Source organism: Lactuca sativa, chromosome 9 (genome assembly GCF_002870075.4).
Source record: "Lactuca sativa cultivar Salinas chromosome 9, Lsat_Salinas_v11, whole genome shotgun sequence".
NCBI classification, from domain to species: Eukaryota; Viridiplantae; Streptophyta; class Magnoliopsida; order Asterales; family Asteraceae; genus Lactuca; species Lactuca sativa.
In genome coordinates this window covers 117,163,134-117,178,362 of record NC_056631.2, presented here as the reverse complement: position 1 = coordinate 117,178,362, position 15,229 = coordinate 117,163,134, and the positions used below count along the sequence as shown (strand labels likewise).

The 15,229-nt window shown below is 37.0% G+C and overlaps 1 protein-coding gene across 1 annotated transcript; it reads right to left on the bottom strand.

Moving 5' to 3' along the window:
* Positions 1-6,080: 6,080 nt before the first annotated feature.
* Positions 6,081-7,250, bottom strand: LOC128129091 (uncharacterized). Its single transcript, XM_052767781.1, has one exon. The coding sequence runs from the start codon at positions 7,248-7,250 to the stop codon at positions 6,081-6,083; it is 1,170 nt and encodes a 389-aa protein (XP_052623741.1).
* Positions 7,251-15,229: the final 7,979 nt, after the last annotated feature.

Below are 15,229 nucleotides of genomic sequence, written 5' to 3'. Positions count from 1 at the left end.
AAGAATCGACTCATACCTGCTGTTATGCTCCAGTGTTGGGAATCTTCCCACTTTCTGTGTTGCACAAGTAGCTTCGGGAGATGTGCTCGTGTGTGATTAACTTGCTTTTAGATTTTTCAATAAAAAGAGCAAGTAAAATCTCAAGGCACACAACTCACTTACCATCTCAACTGTTTTGAGAAGATTTGGCTGCTTGGAATTGGATCAAGAAAAATTTTACTTTTATTTAATTTTTTTTTAAAGAAAATGCAAAAAATTTTAATGCAAAATGCAAAAAGTATAATAAAAATAGAGTAGAAAGAAAATCTTTTTTTTTTTTTTTTTTTTTTTTTTTTTTTTTTAAATGACAGAGAAAAATTATGCAATGCAATGCAATATGTACAAAATTTACATGCAACCTACATGCAACGGGATAATGCATGGATGGATGCCCCTCCCCAAGCTTAAAATAAGCATCGTCCTCGATGCTTGGAGAGAGGCATAATTGTCCTATTGAGGACCGGGCGGTTGAGATGGAGGGAACTGTGAAGGATAATCTGCAGGATAGTAGGGCAGCCATTGGGGTTGAGATGTTGATGGTGGCTGCGACTGTGTGGGGAGGACAAGAACTCTATGGATATCGCTCAGCAGGTGATGAATGTTGCGGTTGTGCTGCTCTTTAGCGGCCCATCTTTGATCCTGTTCAGCCCACCGCAACTCTTGTTGGGCCCAATGCTCTTCTTGCAAGTTACGGTTGTCTTGAAAATCAGAAGTGATTTCAGTGACACCCGTATAAATTTCTCCGACTTCCTGCTGTATACTGGTGTAATGGTGGTTCAAACATGCAAACTCACCCATATAAAGATTGTGTTCAGAAGAAGAAGTGGGGCGAGATGAACTAGAGGCACCAGCAGTAGGAGCAGGAGGAGGAGAGGGTGGAGGACTATGATCTACTGTAACACCTAAATTGGATCTGAGCTTCCAAGTGGTTGATGGAATGTCATTGGCTAAATTGAGTATCTTCTTGTTTCTGCTGTCTATGCGTAGATACTCTTTCCCATCTACTGTCCAATGAACATCCCCAGTGGGAAGGCGGTGGAAGAGATGCATTGTTTCCATAACATCAATGGATAGACGAGTACGGCCCATGACTATGTTTGTTGGGTTGTTGGGTAAATGGAGGCCAAGATGCTCAGCAATAACAGAAACCATGCCTCCACAATGTAGCTGCCCACCATGGCTCGTAGCACTTCTGAGCATTTTTTGAATAACCCAACACCCAAAATGAGGGACTTCAGCAGGCTTATGAATCATACACCACAAGACTTCTAGCTCTTTCTTATTAGCCTTGCTAATCTCTTCTTGTGGGAATAAGAGATAAGCAATGATCCGGTGGACGACTTTCAAGACCGGATGGATAATGCTAGAAGCTTTGGATGTGCCTGACTGATAATCATACTCACAAGAAATGCTTCTCCAAAAATTTGTACAGTTTTGCTCAAAAATGATATTTTTTCTTCCCTTTGCGGTGTATACGTCCCTTTTTGCTTTGGGAGGATTAATCATATCACAGAGAATGTCAGCATGAAACTGATGGGTTTGATTGAGCAAACGGAAAGTCAGGAGATGAGTTTGATAGTCAAAGGTAATGGAAGACAAAAGTTCCAACATCGGTGTTTGGTAACTAACTGCATGAAGATTCAAAACCTATGTTTTTAAAGAGTTTGTGGACACCCTTATAGATATGTAAATCTTTGAGGGCTTGGATGTCCACAAATTTTTGAGCACCCCTTTGTTCTTGTAACAAGATTTGCATATAATATCTCCTGTCTATTGGTCTAAAAAATTAGACCAAATTCATAAGGGTTGTCCATGGGGTGTGGGTCTTGTTCATCTTGTGAAGTTCCAATTCTAGGTCTTTTACCCCGGGAATCCATTACCCAAATGAATCAACAAAGAATTGCACACAATTAAGGCAATTGAAGCACAAGAACTAGCAAGTCTCACCAAAAAAATCACCCAAAAAAGAAATGTGGTTCTATCTAAATGCATAAAGTAAGAGTTTGGAACAATTATACCAATTTGTGCTTGATAATGGTGGTAAGATGATATCCAATGCTTCCCCAAGCTATCCACAAGCTTATCCTACAAGAAATTTCAAGCATTAGGTCGAAATTTTGAAGTTCAAAAATTCTAGGGTTTTGCTCAAAAACCCCAAAATCGGCCATGAGAGGTTGAAATAGATGTGAAAGATAAAGAAGATGAAGAAAAGAGAAGAATTTCATACCTTGGAGCTTGATTTTTGATGCAAAATTGAGGAAGATTGAGTATTTGGAAGGGTTTTTTCGAAGGGGGCAGTAAGGAGAGAGGGAATTGCAGGTATTGAGTGAAGAATGAGTTAGAAAAATCAAGATTTGACCTTAAAATCGTTCAGCCCTGTTTTTGCGTTTACACGGCCCGTGTAAATCAAAGGAGAGAATTTACACGGCTGTGTAAATCCCTGAATCATACAAACCGTGTTTAATCGTTTACACGGCCCGTGTAAATGGAAGGCATAAGTTTACACGGCCGTGTAAACCTCTGAAAAGGCCCGAAAAATGATTTTTTAACCTTCTTTTAGCATGAAAAACAACTTGGAAGTTTGAAAACAAAGAAAAATACAATGAAAATATACGAAATGACAAAAATACCCCCGGGTTGCCTCCCGGTTAGCCGCCCCTTTTTAATGTCATTGGCTCGACTTGGACCCCAACTATTTGTCAATTTTCATACTTTGGATCCATTACTTCCTCCACCTCTTCATTCTTGACTTGAAATCCTCCATAATAAGGCTTCAAACGGTGACCATTTACCTTTAAAATCTTCCTGGTTTTCTCACTTGTGATTTCTATTGCACCATGCTCAAAAACATTAGTGAAGACAAATGGTCCCACCCAACGGGACCTTAATTTACCAAGAATCAATTTAAAACGCGAATGGTAAAGTAGTACCTTTTGACCTTTGTGAAATACCTTGCGTGTAATCATCTTGTCATGGAATGCTCTGGTCTTTTCCTTATAAAGAACCTCATTCTCATATGCTTCATTGCGGATTTCCTCAAGTTCTTCTATGTCCAGCTTCCTCTTCTTTCCCGATTCACTTAAATCCATGTTGAACTGTTTGATCGCCCAATAGGCCCTATGTTCCAACTCAACGGGTAATCGACATGGCTTTCCAAAAACAATACGGTATGGAGACATTCCAATTGGAGTTTTGTATGCAGTGCCGTACGCCCACAAAGCATCATCAAGGCGTGTACTCCAATCTTTCCTTGTTGTATTCACGATTTTCTCCAAAATGCCCTTGATTTGTCGATTACTCACCTCAGCTTGTCCATTTGTTTGTGGGTGGTATGATGTGGAAACTTTATGAGTGACACCATATTTCTTCAAAACACTCCCGAGTATATGATTACAAAAATGTGTACCACGATCACTGATCAAGGCCTTTGGAACACCAAATCTGGAAAAAATGTTAGCCTTCAAGAAATCTATCACAACTTTTGAATCGTTAGTACGGGTAGCCTTTGCTTCCACCCACTTGGAAACATAGTCCACAACCAAAAGAATATAAATAAAACCCGAAGATGATGGAAAAGGTCCCATAAAATCAATGCCCCAAACATCAAAAATTTCAAAAACTAATATGGGGTTTAGGGGCATTTGATTCTTTGAGCTTAAAGAGCCCATTCATTGACATTTATCACAGCTTGAACAAAAAACATAAGAGTCATGGAAAATACTTGGCCAGTAAAATCCACTCTCTAAAACTTTTCTTGCAGTCCTTTGAGGACCAAAATGTCCTCCACAAGCATAAGAGTGACAAAATGTTAAGATAGAAGATACCTCATATTGATCCACACAGCGTCTAATCATTTGGTCAGCACAATATTTCCACAAATATGGCTCATCCCAAACATACCTCTTGGCTTCTTTCTTGATCTTGTCTTTTTGCCATCGAGTCAAATCTGGTGGAAATTGATTTGTGACAATGTAGTTCACAATATCGGCATACCATAGGGCAACTTTTGCTGAAAACAGATTTTCATCGGGAAATGCATCATGAATGGGAGTTGAGTCATTGGGAGAAACAATCCTGCTAAGATGATCAGCTACAAGATTTGACTTTCCGCTCTTGTCTTTGATTTCAATGTCAAACTCTTGCAAGAGTAATACCCATCGAATGAGTCTAGGCTTTGAATCCTTCTTTGCAAGTAAATACCTAATAGCTGCATGATCAGAATAAACAATGACTTTAGAACCTAGCAGATATTGACGAAATTTGTCTAAAGCAAAGACAATAGATAACAATTCTTTTTTAGTTGTTGAATAGTTGGCTTGTGCACTATCAAGTGTTTTTGAGGCATAGTAAATGACATTAGGAACACGGTCTTTTCTTTGCCCTAACACTGCACCAACTGCATGATTACTAGCATCACACATGATTTCAAAAGTCAAACTCCAATCCGGTGATTGAAGTATTGGTGCTGTTATCAACAACTCTTTCAACTGATCAAAAGCTTGCTTGCATTGTTTGGAAAACTCGAATTCTGCATCTTTTTGTAGGAGCTCACACATGGGATGAGATATCTTGGAAAAATCTTTGATAAACCTTCTATAAAATCCTGCATGACCAAGAAATGAGCGAACCTCACGAACACAAGTGGGATAAGGTAAAGATTTTATGACATCTATTTTTGCTTTGTCCACTTCTAGACCCTTAGAAGACACAATATGACCTAGTATGAGACCTTTGTCAACCATAAAGTGACACTTTTCATAATTCAAAACAAGATTGGTCTCAATACATCTTTGCAAAATCTTTTTCAAATTACCCAAACACTCATGAAAAGAATTACAATAAACTGTGAAGTCGTCCATAAAAACTTCAATGATTTCGTCAACAAATTCCGTAAAAATACTTACCATGCACCTTTGAAAAGTGGCTGGAGCATTGCAAAGCCCAAAAGGCATTCGCCTATATGCAAATGTTCTGAAGGGACATGTGAAAGTAGTTTTTTCTTGGCCCTTAGGTGCAACGGGTATTTGATGGAAACCGGAATATCCATCCAAGCAACAATAATGTGTTTTTCCCGCTAACCTTTCCAACATTTGATCAATGAAGGGAAGTGGGAAATGGTCTTTCCGGGTTGAGGAATTGAGCCGTCTATAATCAATGCAAACTCTCCACCCGTTTTGCACACGGGTGGGGACTAACTCACCTTGGTCATTCTTTGTAACGGTAATACCTGTCTTCTTCGGCACAACTTGGACCGGACTTACCCACTTACTATTTGATATAGGGTAAGTCATTCCCGCATTCAACAACTTCAAAATCTCCTTTTTCACAACCTCCATCATTGGAGGATTCAGACGCCTTTGAGCTTCTCGGGAAGGCTTGTAATCTTCTTCCATAAGGATTTTGTGCATGCAAAGCGAAGGACTTAGCCCTTTGATGTCGGCTATAGTCCACCCAATTGCTTCCTTATATTCCTTCAAAGTGGTGACAAGTTCTTCCTTTTCTTTTGTTGAAAACTTGGTGGAAATGATCATTGGCAAAGTTTCTTTGTCTCCAAGATATGCATACTTGAGATGCTCGGGTAAAGTTTTTAGCTCAAATTCCGGTGCCTGCACAATAGAAGGAACAAGTTTCTCATTAGACATTGGTATTTTCAGCTTTGGAACATCAAACCTCATTTTCTTCTTCTCATCCATGCAAGACACAACCTCCATAATCTCTTTATCAATTGTAAATTGATTGGCAAGTTTTTCCACTCTTTCCTTTAGAAGATTCCTGTCTAAAATGAGAGCTAACACATCAAGATTAGACAAATCAAAACACTCCTCTGTCAATGGTTCAATGACATCCACAAAATTCAAAGATGAAATATCACTTGGATATCTCATAGCATCATAAATATTGAAATTTATCACCTCCCCATCAAATTCCATGGACAATGTACCATCATAAACATCAATTTTAGTCTTATCTGTTTTCAAAAAGGGTCTTCCTAGAAGAATTGAACTCAAATTTGGTGAGTCATCATCATCCATATCAAGGACTTAAAAATCTGCTGGAAACACTAGTTCATTCACTTGGACTAACACATCTTCTAGCACACCTTTTGGATGTACTAAAGATCTATCAGCCAATTGAATGATTACCCCGGTCTTCTTCAATGTGCCGATATTTAAAGTTTTAAAGATGGAAAATGGCAAAACATTGATAGAAGATCCAAGGTCTAGCATAGCTCGTGGAACATGAAGATTACCTAATTTGCAAGGAACCGTGAAAACACCTGGATCCTTACATTTTTGAGGTAATCTTTTTTGTAACACTGCAGACACATTTTCTCCTACTTTGACAGTTTCATTCCCTTTCAGTTTTTTGTTAGATGTACATAATTCCTTAAGGAATTTTGCATACCTAGGGACTTGTTTGATGGCATCAATAAGATGAATATTTACCTCTACCTTCCTGAACATCTCCATGATTTCATTGTCTTCACTTTCACGCTTTGACTTGTATAATCTTGAAAGAAATGGAGGAGGAGTGACTTTTGCTTCAATAGGAACTTGCTTGGAAGGTGTTTTTGACTTCTCTTCTTCTTTCTCTAGCTCCATCTTTTCTTCTTCTTCAACCATTTTTGGACGTTCATATTCTTTGCCATTCCTCAAAGTGATGACACATGCACTATGTTTTGGATTCTTCTCGGTTTGCGCGGGTAGTTTGCCTTGTGACTCCAATTTACTCACAGAAGTGGCGAGTTGAGTCATTTGTTGCTCCAAAGTCTTGATGCTCGCTTTGGTCTCATTTTGAAAGGTTTGAGTACTTGTGGCTAAACTCTTATCAATGTCTTCCAAAGACATTCCCGATCCGCTTGAACTACTTCCTTGATGCATGTTTTGAGGTTGATATTGAGATTGATGAGGAGGTTGAGTTGGCTGGAAATGTGGTTGATAATTTTGTTGGTGATGCATTTGATTTTGAAATGGGGGTCTTGGTTGATAAGGTGGTGGTGTAGGCTGAAAATTGGTATTAGGTTGATGCCAATTTGGATTGCTTCTTGGCTGGAAGTTTCCTTGTTGTTGACTTGAAAATCTCATAGCTTGAACTGGCTCTACATCTTCTTGTAACATGGGGCACATGTCAGTGGGATGTCCAACTTGTGTACAAATGCCACAAGGTCTAACTGTTAGTGGTTGCACGCCCTTGTCTTTTGCAAGCATCATTACTACCTTAGTCAACTCAGAAAGTTGACTTTCAATTTTTGGAGTAGAAATTTCTTTCACCCCCCTTGGTGCATCACTGTACCACTCTTCTTCTTGGACTGTATGCATGGACTCTTCTGCCATGTTTTTTTATAAGAACTCTGATTTCTGTTGGAGTCTTATCAGCTATAGATCCACCACTTGATGCATTGAGTAATCTCCTATCCCAAGATGACATTCCTTCACAAAAATACTGCAGCAACTGATATTCTGTAATCCCATGTTGTGGACATCTTGAGCACAATTTCTTGAATCGTTCCCAATAAGTATGCAAGGCTTCTCTCTTTTGTTGCTTGATGCCAATTATCTCTCTATGTAAAGCTGAAGCTCTCATTTCGGGAAAATATTTATCCAGAAATATCCTAGCAAGTTCATTCCATGTTGTGACTGACCCTGGTGGTAAGTCATACAACCATTCCTTGGCTGAATCTTGTAAAGCAAAGGGAAATGCCCTTAACTTGATTTGATCTTCTGTGACTTCATGTGGCTTCATACCCACACAAACAACATGAAATTCCTTAAGGAATTTATGTGGGTCTTCATTCTCAAGACCACGAAATGAGGGTAACAAATGGATGAGTCCAGACTTGAGTTCAAAGTTGATTGCTATAGGGTAATTTATGCACAAAGGTTGTTGGGTGACATCTTGAGTGGCCCATTGTCTAAAGGTTTGTTCAGGTGGTGGATGTGGAGGATTTTGATTTCCTCCATGGTTGTCTGCCATGGTAGGAGTAGGTGAAGATGGTGGGGTGATACTTTTGGATGTTGGAGAGGATGTAGTTGATAGATTTGATGAAGAAAATCCGGATTGTTGTAGTTTCTTTAAAAGTCTGGCTTGCTTCCTTCTCTGTTTAGCAGATTTTTCTATCTCCAAATCAACTGGTAAAGGTGTACCTGTGCGAAAAGATCTTGGCATAAACAATTAGTACTACCGTATCCCCGGCAACGGCGCCAATTTGTTTGGTGGTCAAACCAACAAATGGTGGGATAAAATAATATTAATAAAACTCAAACCACTGCTATTTCTAATACTATAAATAGTATAGAGTAAGCAGGGTCGGTCCACAGGAATACAGGATTTCTTATCTTGCCATATTTTCACACATAATACAAATAATATTAAAATGGGGGATTGTGGTTGAGCTTGAATTAAAATTCATAAATAAGAAAGATTGATAACAAACGCAATAAAAGAAGTACATTTCCGATTCTGACTCTTATACATGTATTATGTTGAAAGATGTAATATGATTATAACTCATGTTCAATCTAGGTTGGTAAGTTGGATATTAATAAACTCTAATATCCAAATGGCAAAAGTATTTTATTCAAAACAAGCTCTTCAAATAAAACTTCATTTAATTGATTCAATTCAAATAAGCTCTTGCATCAAATCATTAAATGACATTAAGTTCTTGCACTAATTACCAACAATGTTTAACATTCCTCTTAAGCTTGGGAATATAAACATTTAATCTTTGATTACACTAATTTTGATCTAATTACAACCAAGTAAGTGTGTGTTACTAACATCAAATCATAAAACATATACGAATTTCATAATTTGATTAACTAGATTGACTAGAACCCTAATTCATTGATCAAGTGAAAAAGAGAACCAACCAAACATATAATTAAGATCAAATCAAAGATTACTAGATGTTAAACACAAGTAAAATTCAAGTTACAACCTAACAACACATACGTAAGAATTCAGATTCGGAAATGATAATGAAATCAACCACACATATCTAGGTTGAACTACAAATCAAACAAGTTTAAACTTCAAATTGACTTACAAAAAGGAAATTAAAGTGTTTCCAAGTGTTAATCTACTTGCAAAAGTTCTGAAAATCGCCTTCCTTTCTCCCAAAATCCGACCTAACTCCTCACAAAACCAATTGTCTCAATTATAAGAAGACAAAACCACTTTAAAACTGCAGAGACGTTTACACGGCACGTGTAAATTAAAGGGTGCCATTTACACGGCCGTGTAAACAACAGAAGTAGAATGCTTAATCTTTTAAGGTCATCAAAGTAGACTGCCCTTGCATGTACGTTTACACGACCCGTGTAAATAAAAAGGGAGCATTTACATGACCGTGTAAACTTCTGAGAAGCTAAATTCTACATTCTCCTTCTTCTGAGCTCCAAAACTTCTGTAACCCTGTCTCCAGTTCTTTTAAACTTCCTCCAGCGATTTCCAACCTTCAAAAAGTCCCTGAAATATCATAAAAGTGTGTGAATGGAATTGCATCATGAAAAATCCCGAAAAATATGCAAAATGCATGAGTTTAAACCTAAATGCAATGCACTTTTATGAACTAAAACTACAAAATGAATGCATGAAATGCACCTAACAGTACATCAAAGAGATTATGCGACCACAGGGTGTACTACTATCTGTTATCCCTATCAGAGATAGTAGATTCGTTTCGTGACCCTGGCGACCCTTGTAGGGAACTAGGTTAGACTTGAACATGGCCTACGAACAGCAAAACAATAGGCATAACAAAAGGGATTGTTCAAAACTTGGGCGACATGTTAATAGCTTGGGTCATTAACTTTGGTAAAATGTGGGTGTGCCCACTTACCACTTGGCGAAATCGAAATGAACGAGAGTCTTCACTTTGTAGCGGGGAGCATAAAGGCACACATAGAATACATTATTATTTCAAAACAAAAACTCCTTTAAACTGACTTACCTCGAGTTACAATGAGAAATTCCAAGGCGTCATTTAACATCAGGCGGAAATGTCCCCGCCATATCAATTTCTTGTACTACGAGAAATTTTCCCCATCTTTTCTCCAAAGTGCTAATTTCGGGACAAAATTCCCTCTAACGGGGGGATGATGTGACAACCGTCAAATTTCAGTCAAGTCAAAGTCAACTAAATTCAACAAGTCAAACCGATCGAATCAACTAACCCTTGTATATTAGGGCTTACGTTAGGTAATTACTATACAACTCGCTATGCTAATGAGAAATCATCAATCAAAAAGTCCGTACATCTAGATTCCATTAACCTAAAATTGTGGTAAGTAACGAACCAAACCGATAAAACAATGTTGCATACTCATCGGGAGTGTGTAAGGTCGTTAAACATGGCTTAACGGGACTTACGGACCTTGCATTGCGGAGCCAAACACTCACAAATGTCACACACGGAACCTCTCTCAATCGTTTTCACTCTATCTCTCTTTATCTCAAATCTCTCTCCGTATGAGAAATCTCTCCAAGAATGTTGAATCTCTCCCAAATCTCTCTCCTTGTGAGAAATCTCTCCAAGTATGTCAAATCTCTCCTAAATCTCTCCAAGAATGTGAAATCTCTCCCAAATCTCTCTCCGTATGAGAAATCTCTCCAAGTATGTCAAATCTCTCCCAAATCTCTCCAAGAATGTGGAATCTCTCCCAAATCTCTCTCCGTATGAAAAATCTCTCCAAGTATGTCAAATCTCTCCTAAATCTCTCCAAGAATGTGAAATCTCTCCCAAATCTCTCTCCGTATGAGAAATTTCTCCAAGTATGTCAAATCTCTCCAAGAATGTGAAATCTCTCCCAAATCTCTCTCAAAAGTTCCTTAAACTTTTTGTAGTCTTTCGGGCCATCCCGAACCTTAACCAGGTCAAAAACCGCTTAAAACGGGGTAAAAACGGATAAAATAGACTTAAGGACCCGAAACCCCTCTTAGGAAGCGAACTTGTCAGAAGCGAAGGCATCAGAAGCGAAATGCACATCTCGGATCGAACCCTCTTGGACCGAACCCGAGGGTCCTCTCGGGCCCGAACCTCCCATAAGGGACCGAAACTACCTTCGCCTTCGCCTCCTACCCCCCTTTCGCTCCATTTCGCCTTCGGCCCAACAGCAGAAGGACCGAACCTCGGCCTAGGACCGAGAGGCCTCGCAGGGAGCTCTTTTTCACCCGGTTTTCGACTAGTTTTACGTTTTAGGCCCGTTTTTAATTGTTTTAACATGTTATTTTCACCCAAAACTTTATTTTAACATATAAGGCCCCATATTTATTAATTAATCATGTTTTTGGGGATAAACCTTATCCAAGAAGAGTGGGTGAAATACAAAGGTTGAGTGTTGACTTTTCTTTGTATTATGACACAAGCAGCCACCATACCCATTCCATGACTAACCCACACTCCTCCCCACCATCCTTAGTCACTTCCTTGTACCTTTCCATCAATCATCAGCCATATCCCACGTTCTTAGAGATGGAGCATCCATCCTCTCTCCTTACACTTCATTCATTCTCTCATTTCCCACCAAAAGATCAAACACTTTTCTCTCAAACTTTTTCTCTCTATTTCGAGAGTCCAAGGCTGATAATCAAGATTTATTATACTCTTGGTAAGTATAATTCATCCCCATTGTGATTATTACACTTCATTATACTCAAATCATTGATTTCTTACTCAAACTCCATCACTTTGATGTTAGATCCTCGAAAATCTTCAAGGCATCTTCAAGTGTTCTTGAGTTGAACACTTCTCATCTTTAATATTCACCCACTGAAATCACTTAAGGTGAGTTCATATCCCTCCCTATATTTTCATGTTTTCTTATGTTTTTAGGGGGGGGGGGGGAATACAAGTTAAAACACCAAGAACATAACTAAACTTTTCTAACAGCCTTCATCAGAAAAGTTGGACTCCATTCATAGACTGTTTTGGACAACCTAAACATTTTAGTTTTCAAAAATGGATTAGATGCAAGTAATTCCAGTTCTTAGCTTTAAAATGACTACTTGCACAACTCCATACGATTTTTCTACAATTTATGGTTATTTTTACAAAACTGCCTATCATTTCAAACATCAATCCAGACCAGTCTGTGATTATGGACTTTTTCACACATGTTGGAGGTCATTAAAATTCATAACAAAAATTATGAACAAACTAGACTCATTTCCCAAACTCTCAGAATTTACGGATTCTGATTTGGACCTTTGATGATTTTTCTATAAATTTTCTAAGAACAGTAAATGAAAATATTAACAACAGAAATGCTATCAATTTCATTTCACCTTGTAACATGTTGAGCAAGGTGTATATCTTTATGTGAAAATATGTTCTTACAAATATATGACATTTTGACTTATTATATTCATACATTAGAAAACAAATGGATTTTTTACCTACAAAAGTATGGTAATCAATTAGTTGTTATAATGCATGTTGCTTCACTTTGGTAAAAAGTACATATACATATCGGTAAACAAAAGGGTTTTTACCATCACAAATACAGTAGTTAACCATAATAAACAAAGTTATAACTATTACATTTAAACGTTTTCATAAACTATAATAGGTATGGTTTATGTTTCCATTAACCTATCAAACACATTTCGGAAGGTTTTATTCCCACAGAAAAAGGTTTTACACTCACGTACACCACATGTAAACTTGTTAACTTAAATTGTGAGACATTCTCTTTCCGTACGTCCGAGTGCGGGATCTAAATTCCTGGTAGTTATAACCAGAGTCTCTTGTAGGGGGAACATGATAGTTGTGTATAGATCTATATTGGGTTAGACACCCCACACCTGAGCTGCATACAACAGCTAGACCGGCAGGTTTGTGGTGACAAATGTCATATCAGTTTCGCGACGCCTGAGAAACGTTGTGGCTGGTTCATTCAGTCATAGTATGGTAATAGTGACTCACATATAATGTTAACAACTCATAAAGTTTACAGGAATTTTCATAATAAAAAGGGGTTTTATGTCAATTTAAAATCACCTTCTATCTCAATAAGTACGGATATTACTGTACACTTTCGGTCTTGGTATTTAAGACTACACGTCATTCATTACGGGATTTTCCCTCAAATCAAAAAGGGTTTTATGCCGATTTAAAACCACGATTATATCATTAAGTATGGAAAATACTTGTTTACTCTTGGTCCTGGGATTTAGGACCACATAACTTTTAAAAGGAAAATATTGGATTTTTCTTGGTAACACACAACACATTACAAAGAACGGTTTCCAAACTCCTTATCTCAAAAGTTTATGAACTCACCAACCTTTGTGTTGAAACTTTTTCAAAACTACTTGTATTCTCAGGAATTCAGTGAAACAGGAAATCAACAGCGTTTTGAGGATGGGACGATAAATCGTTAAATAGTTCATTTTGTCATCATAATATAATTCATTTGAATCATGTAAACATATACTTTGGTGTAACTTTTTCAATTATATTTATGATGGTTGTATTTACTTTGAGAACTATTATACTCATTGTTGTGATACTATACATGAAGTCCTCCACTCCCGGACGTTTCCGCCATTCTTGGTTTGGGGGTGTGACACTCTCAATGTTTAACAATTGCAGGTGATGAGTATCCAATATAGTTTTATACTGCTGAAATATTTAGAATAGTTAATACTATTTCTCTGTATCTTAAATGTTCAAGTATGTATATGAATAGTAGATTCCTGGGTAGATATAAAATGTAATAAAACTTAGTCGGTTTGCATCCAATCTTTTTGTAATCACTTTATTAATATAAAGTATTGTTTTATAAATATGCATGTAGCATGTTTTGAGGAAGTAACTTAAGAATAATGTTGGAATAGTATGAAAGTTTGGGTCTTTCAGAAATATGAAAGTTGGGGTCTTTCACAAAGCATCTTGTATCAGAAATCTTAACTTTGGTAATAAAAATCAATGAAGTATTGATTTCTAGAAGTCCAACTGATTTATGGGTTCATGTCAAAGCTATTGGGAGCATAAGTGTTATGCTAGTAAGATAATAATTATTATGCTGGCAGGAGCATAACTCATTATGATAAAATTTGTAAGTTAGCAATGTTAATTATAGAAAACAAAAGTTTCAATTTGCAAGTTGCAAAGTTTGAAAAAGTTTTTGTGCTATAATTAAGGGAGAGGAAATTATACTTCATTTCAATTCTAAAAGCTTAGATTGTGATTTTAATCACATTTAGTCAAATATATATATATATATATATATATATATATATATATATATATATATATATATATATATATATATATATGAATGTTATGCTGGAATGGTTCAACATAAGGAAATTCTGTATATGGAAATTATAATTGCATTCTCAAAATTTGATTATGATTACGACATTCCTTTTCATTATCAAATTTTGGAGAACATGACAAATAGAAATATTATAGCAAAAGACTAAAGTATCATGTCTTTATGTTAGACATTATGAATCGTGTCCTATATGCTTCGGCTTTAGGATCGATTGCATATGCTATAATAGTCTCGTGTTCTAAATTTTTCCAAATGCCTAGGGCATTAAGGGAGAAAACGGACTAGAACCGGTTATGACTAAAGTGGTTAAGCAATTGTCGAGGACAATTTGAGGTTACCTAAGATTGGTTTCTCATGGAAAGTTGGAAGTATGGTGTGAAATGTTGGAGAGGGACCATATTGACATATTCTGAAAAAAGGAACTCTTGTTTAGAAGTAAGAGTCAAAATGGGAATATGGAAATGTTTCCATAGGTGGAAGTTATTCTACAAATCTGTGTAAGATTAGAAAAACTTAATGCAAGAAGGATGTTCAAAGGAATGTACTTTGAATGTGAGACTTCATTTCCATGGAGTTGATCTCCATTGGAATACTTTATAATGTCTGTTGCCAAGTCTTTGTGACTTTTATGCATAGTCATTACAAGAGGATCAATGCATATGAGTTTAAAATCTAACAGATTACAGTAAATGACAAGAATTTGGTATTCTTACATTTACGGTAAGGATTTGGATTGTGAAATGAGCGTCATTGGAATCGTGTTCAATTGATCTATTTCACAAAAAAAGGATCATAGACAAACATAGTGTGCATACTTGGAGTAGGACATAACTATTGTTTGGACAAACATAGTGTGCATGCTTGGAGCCTAACATGACTATTGTTTCAATTCAAGTGTTAAGTTG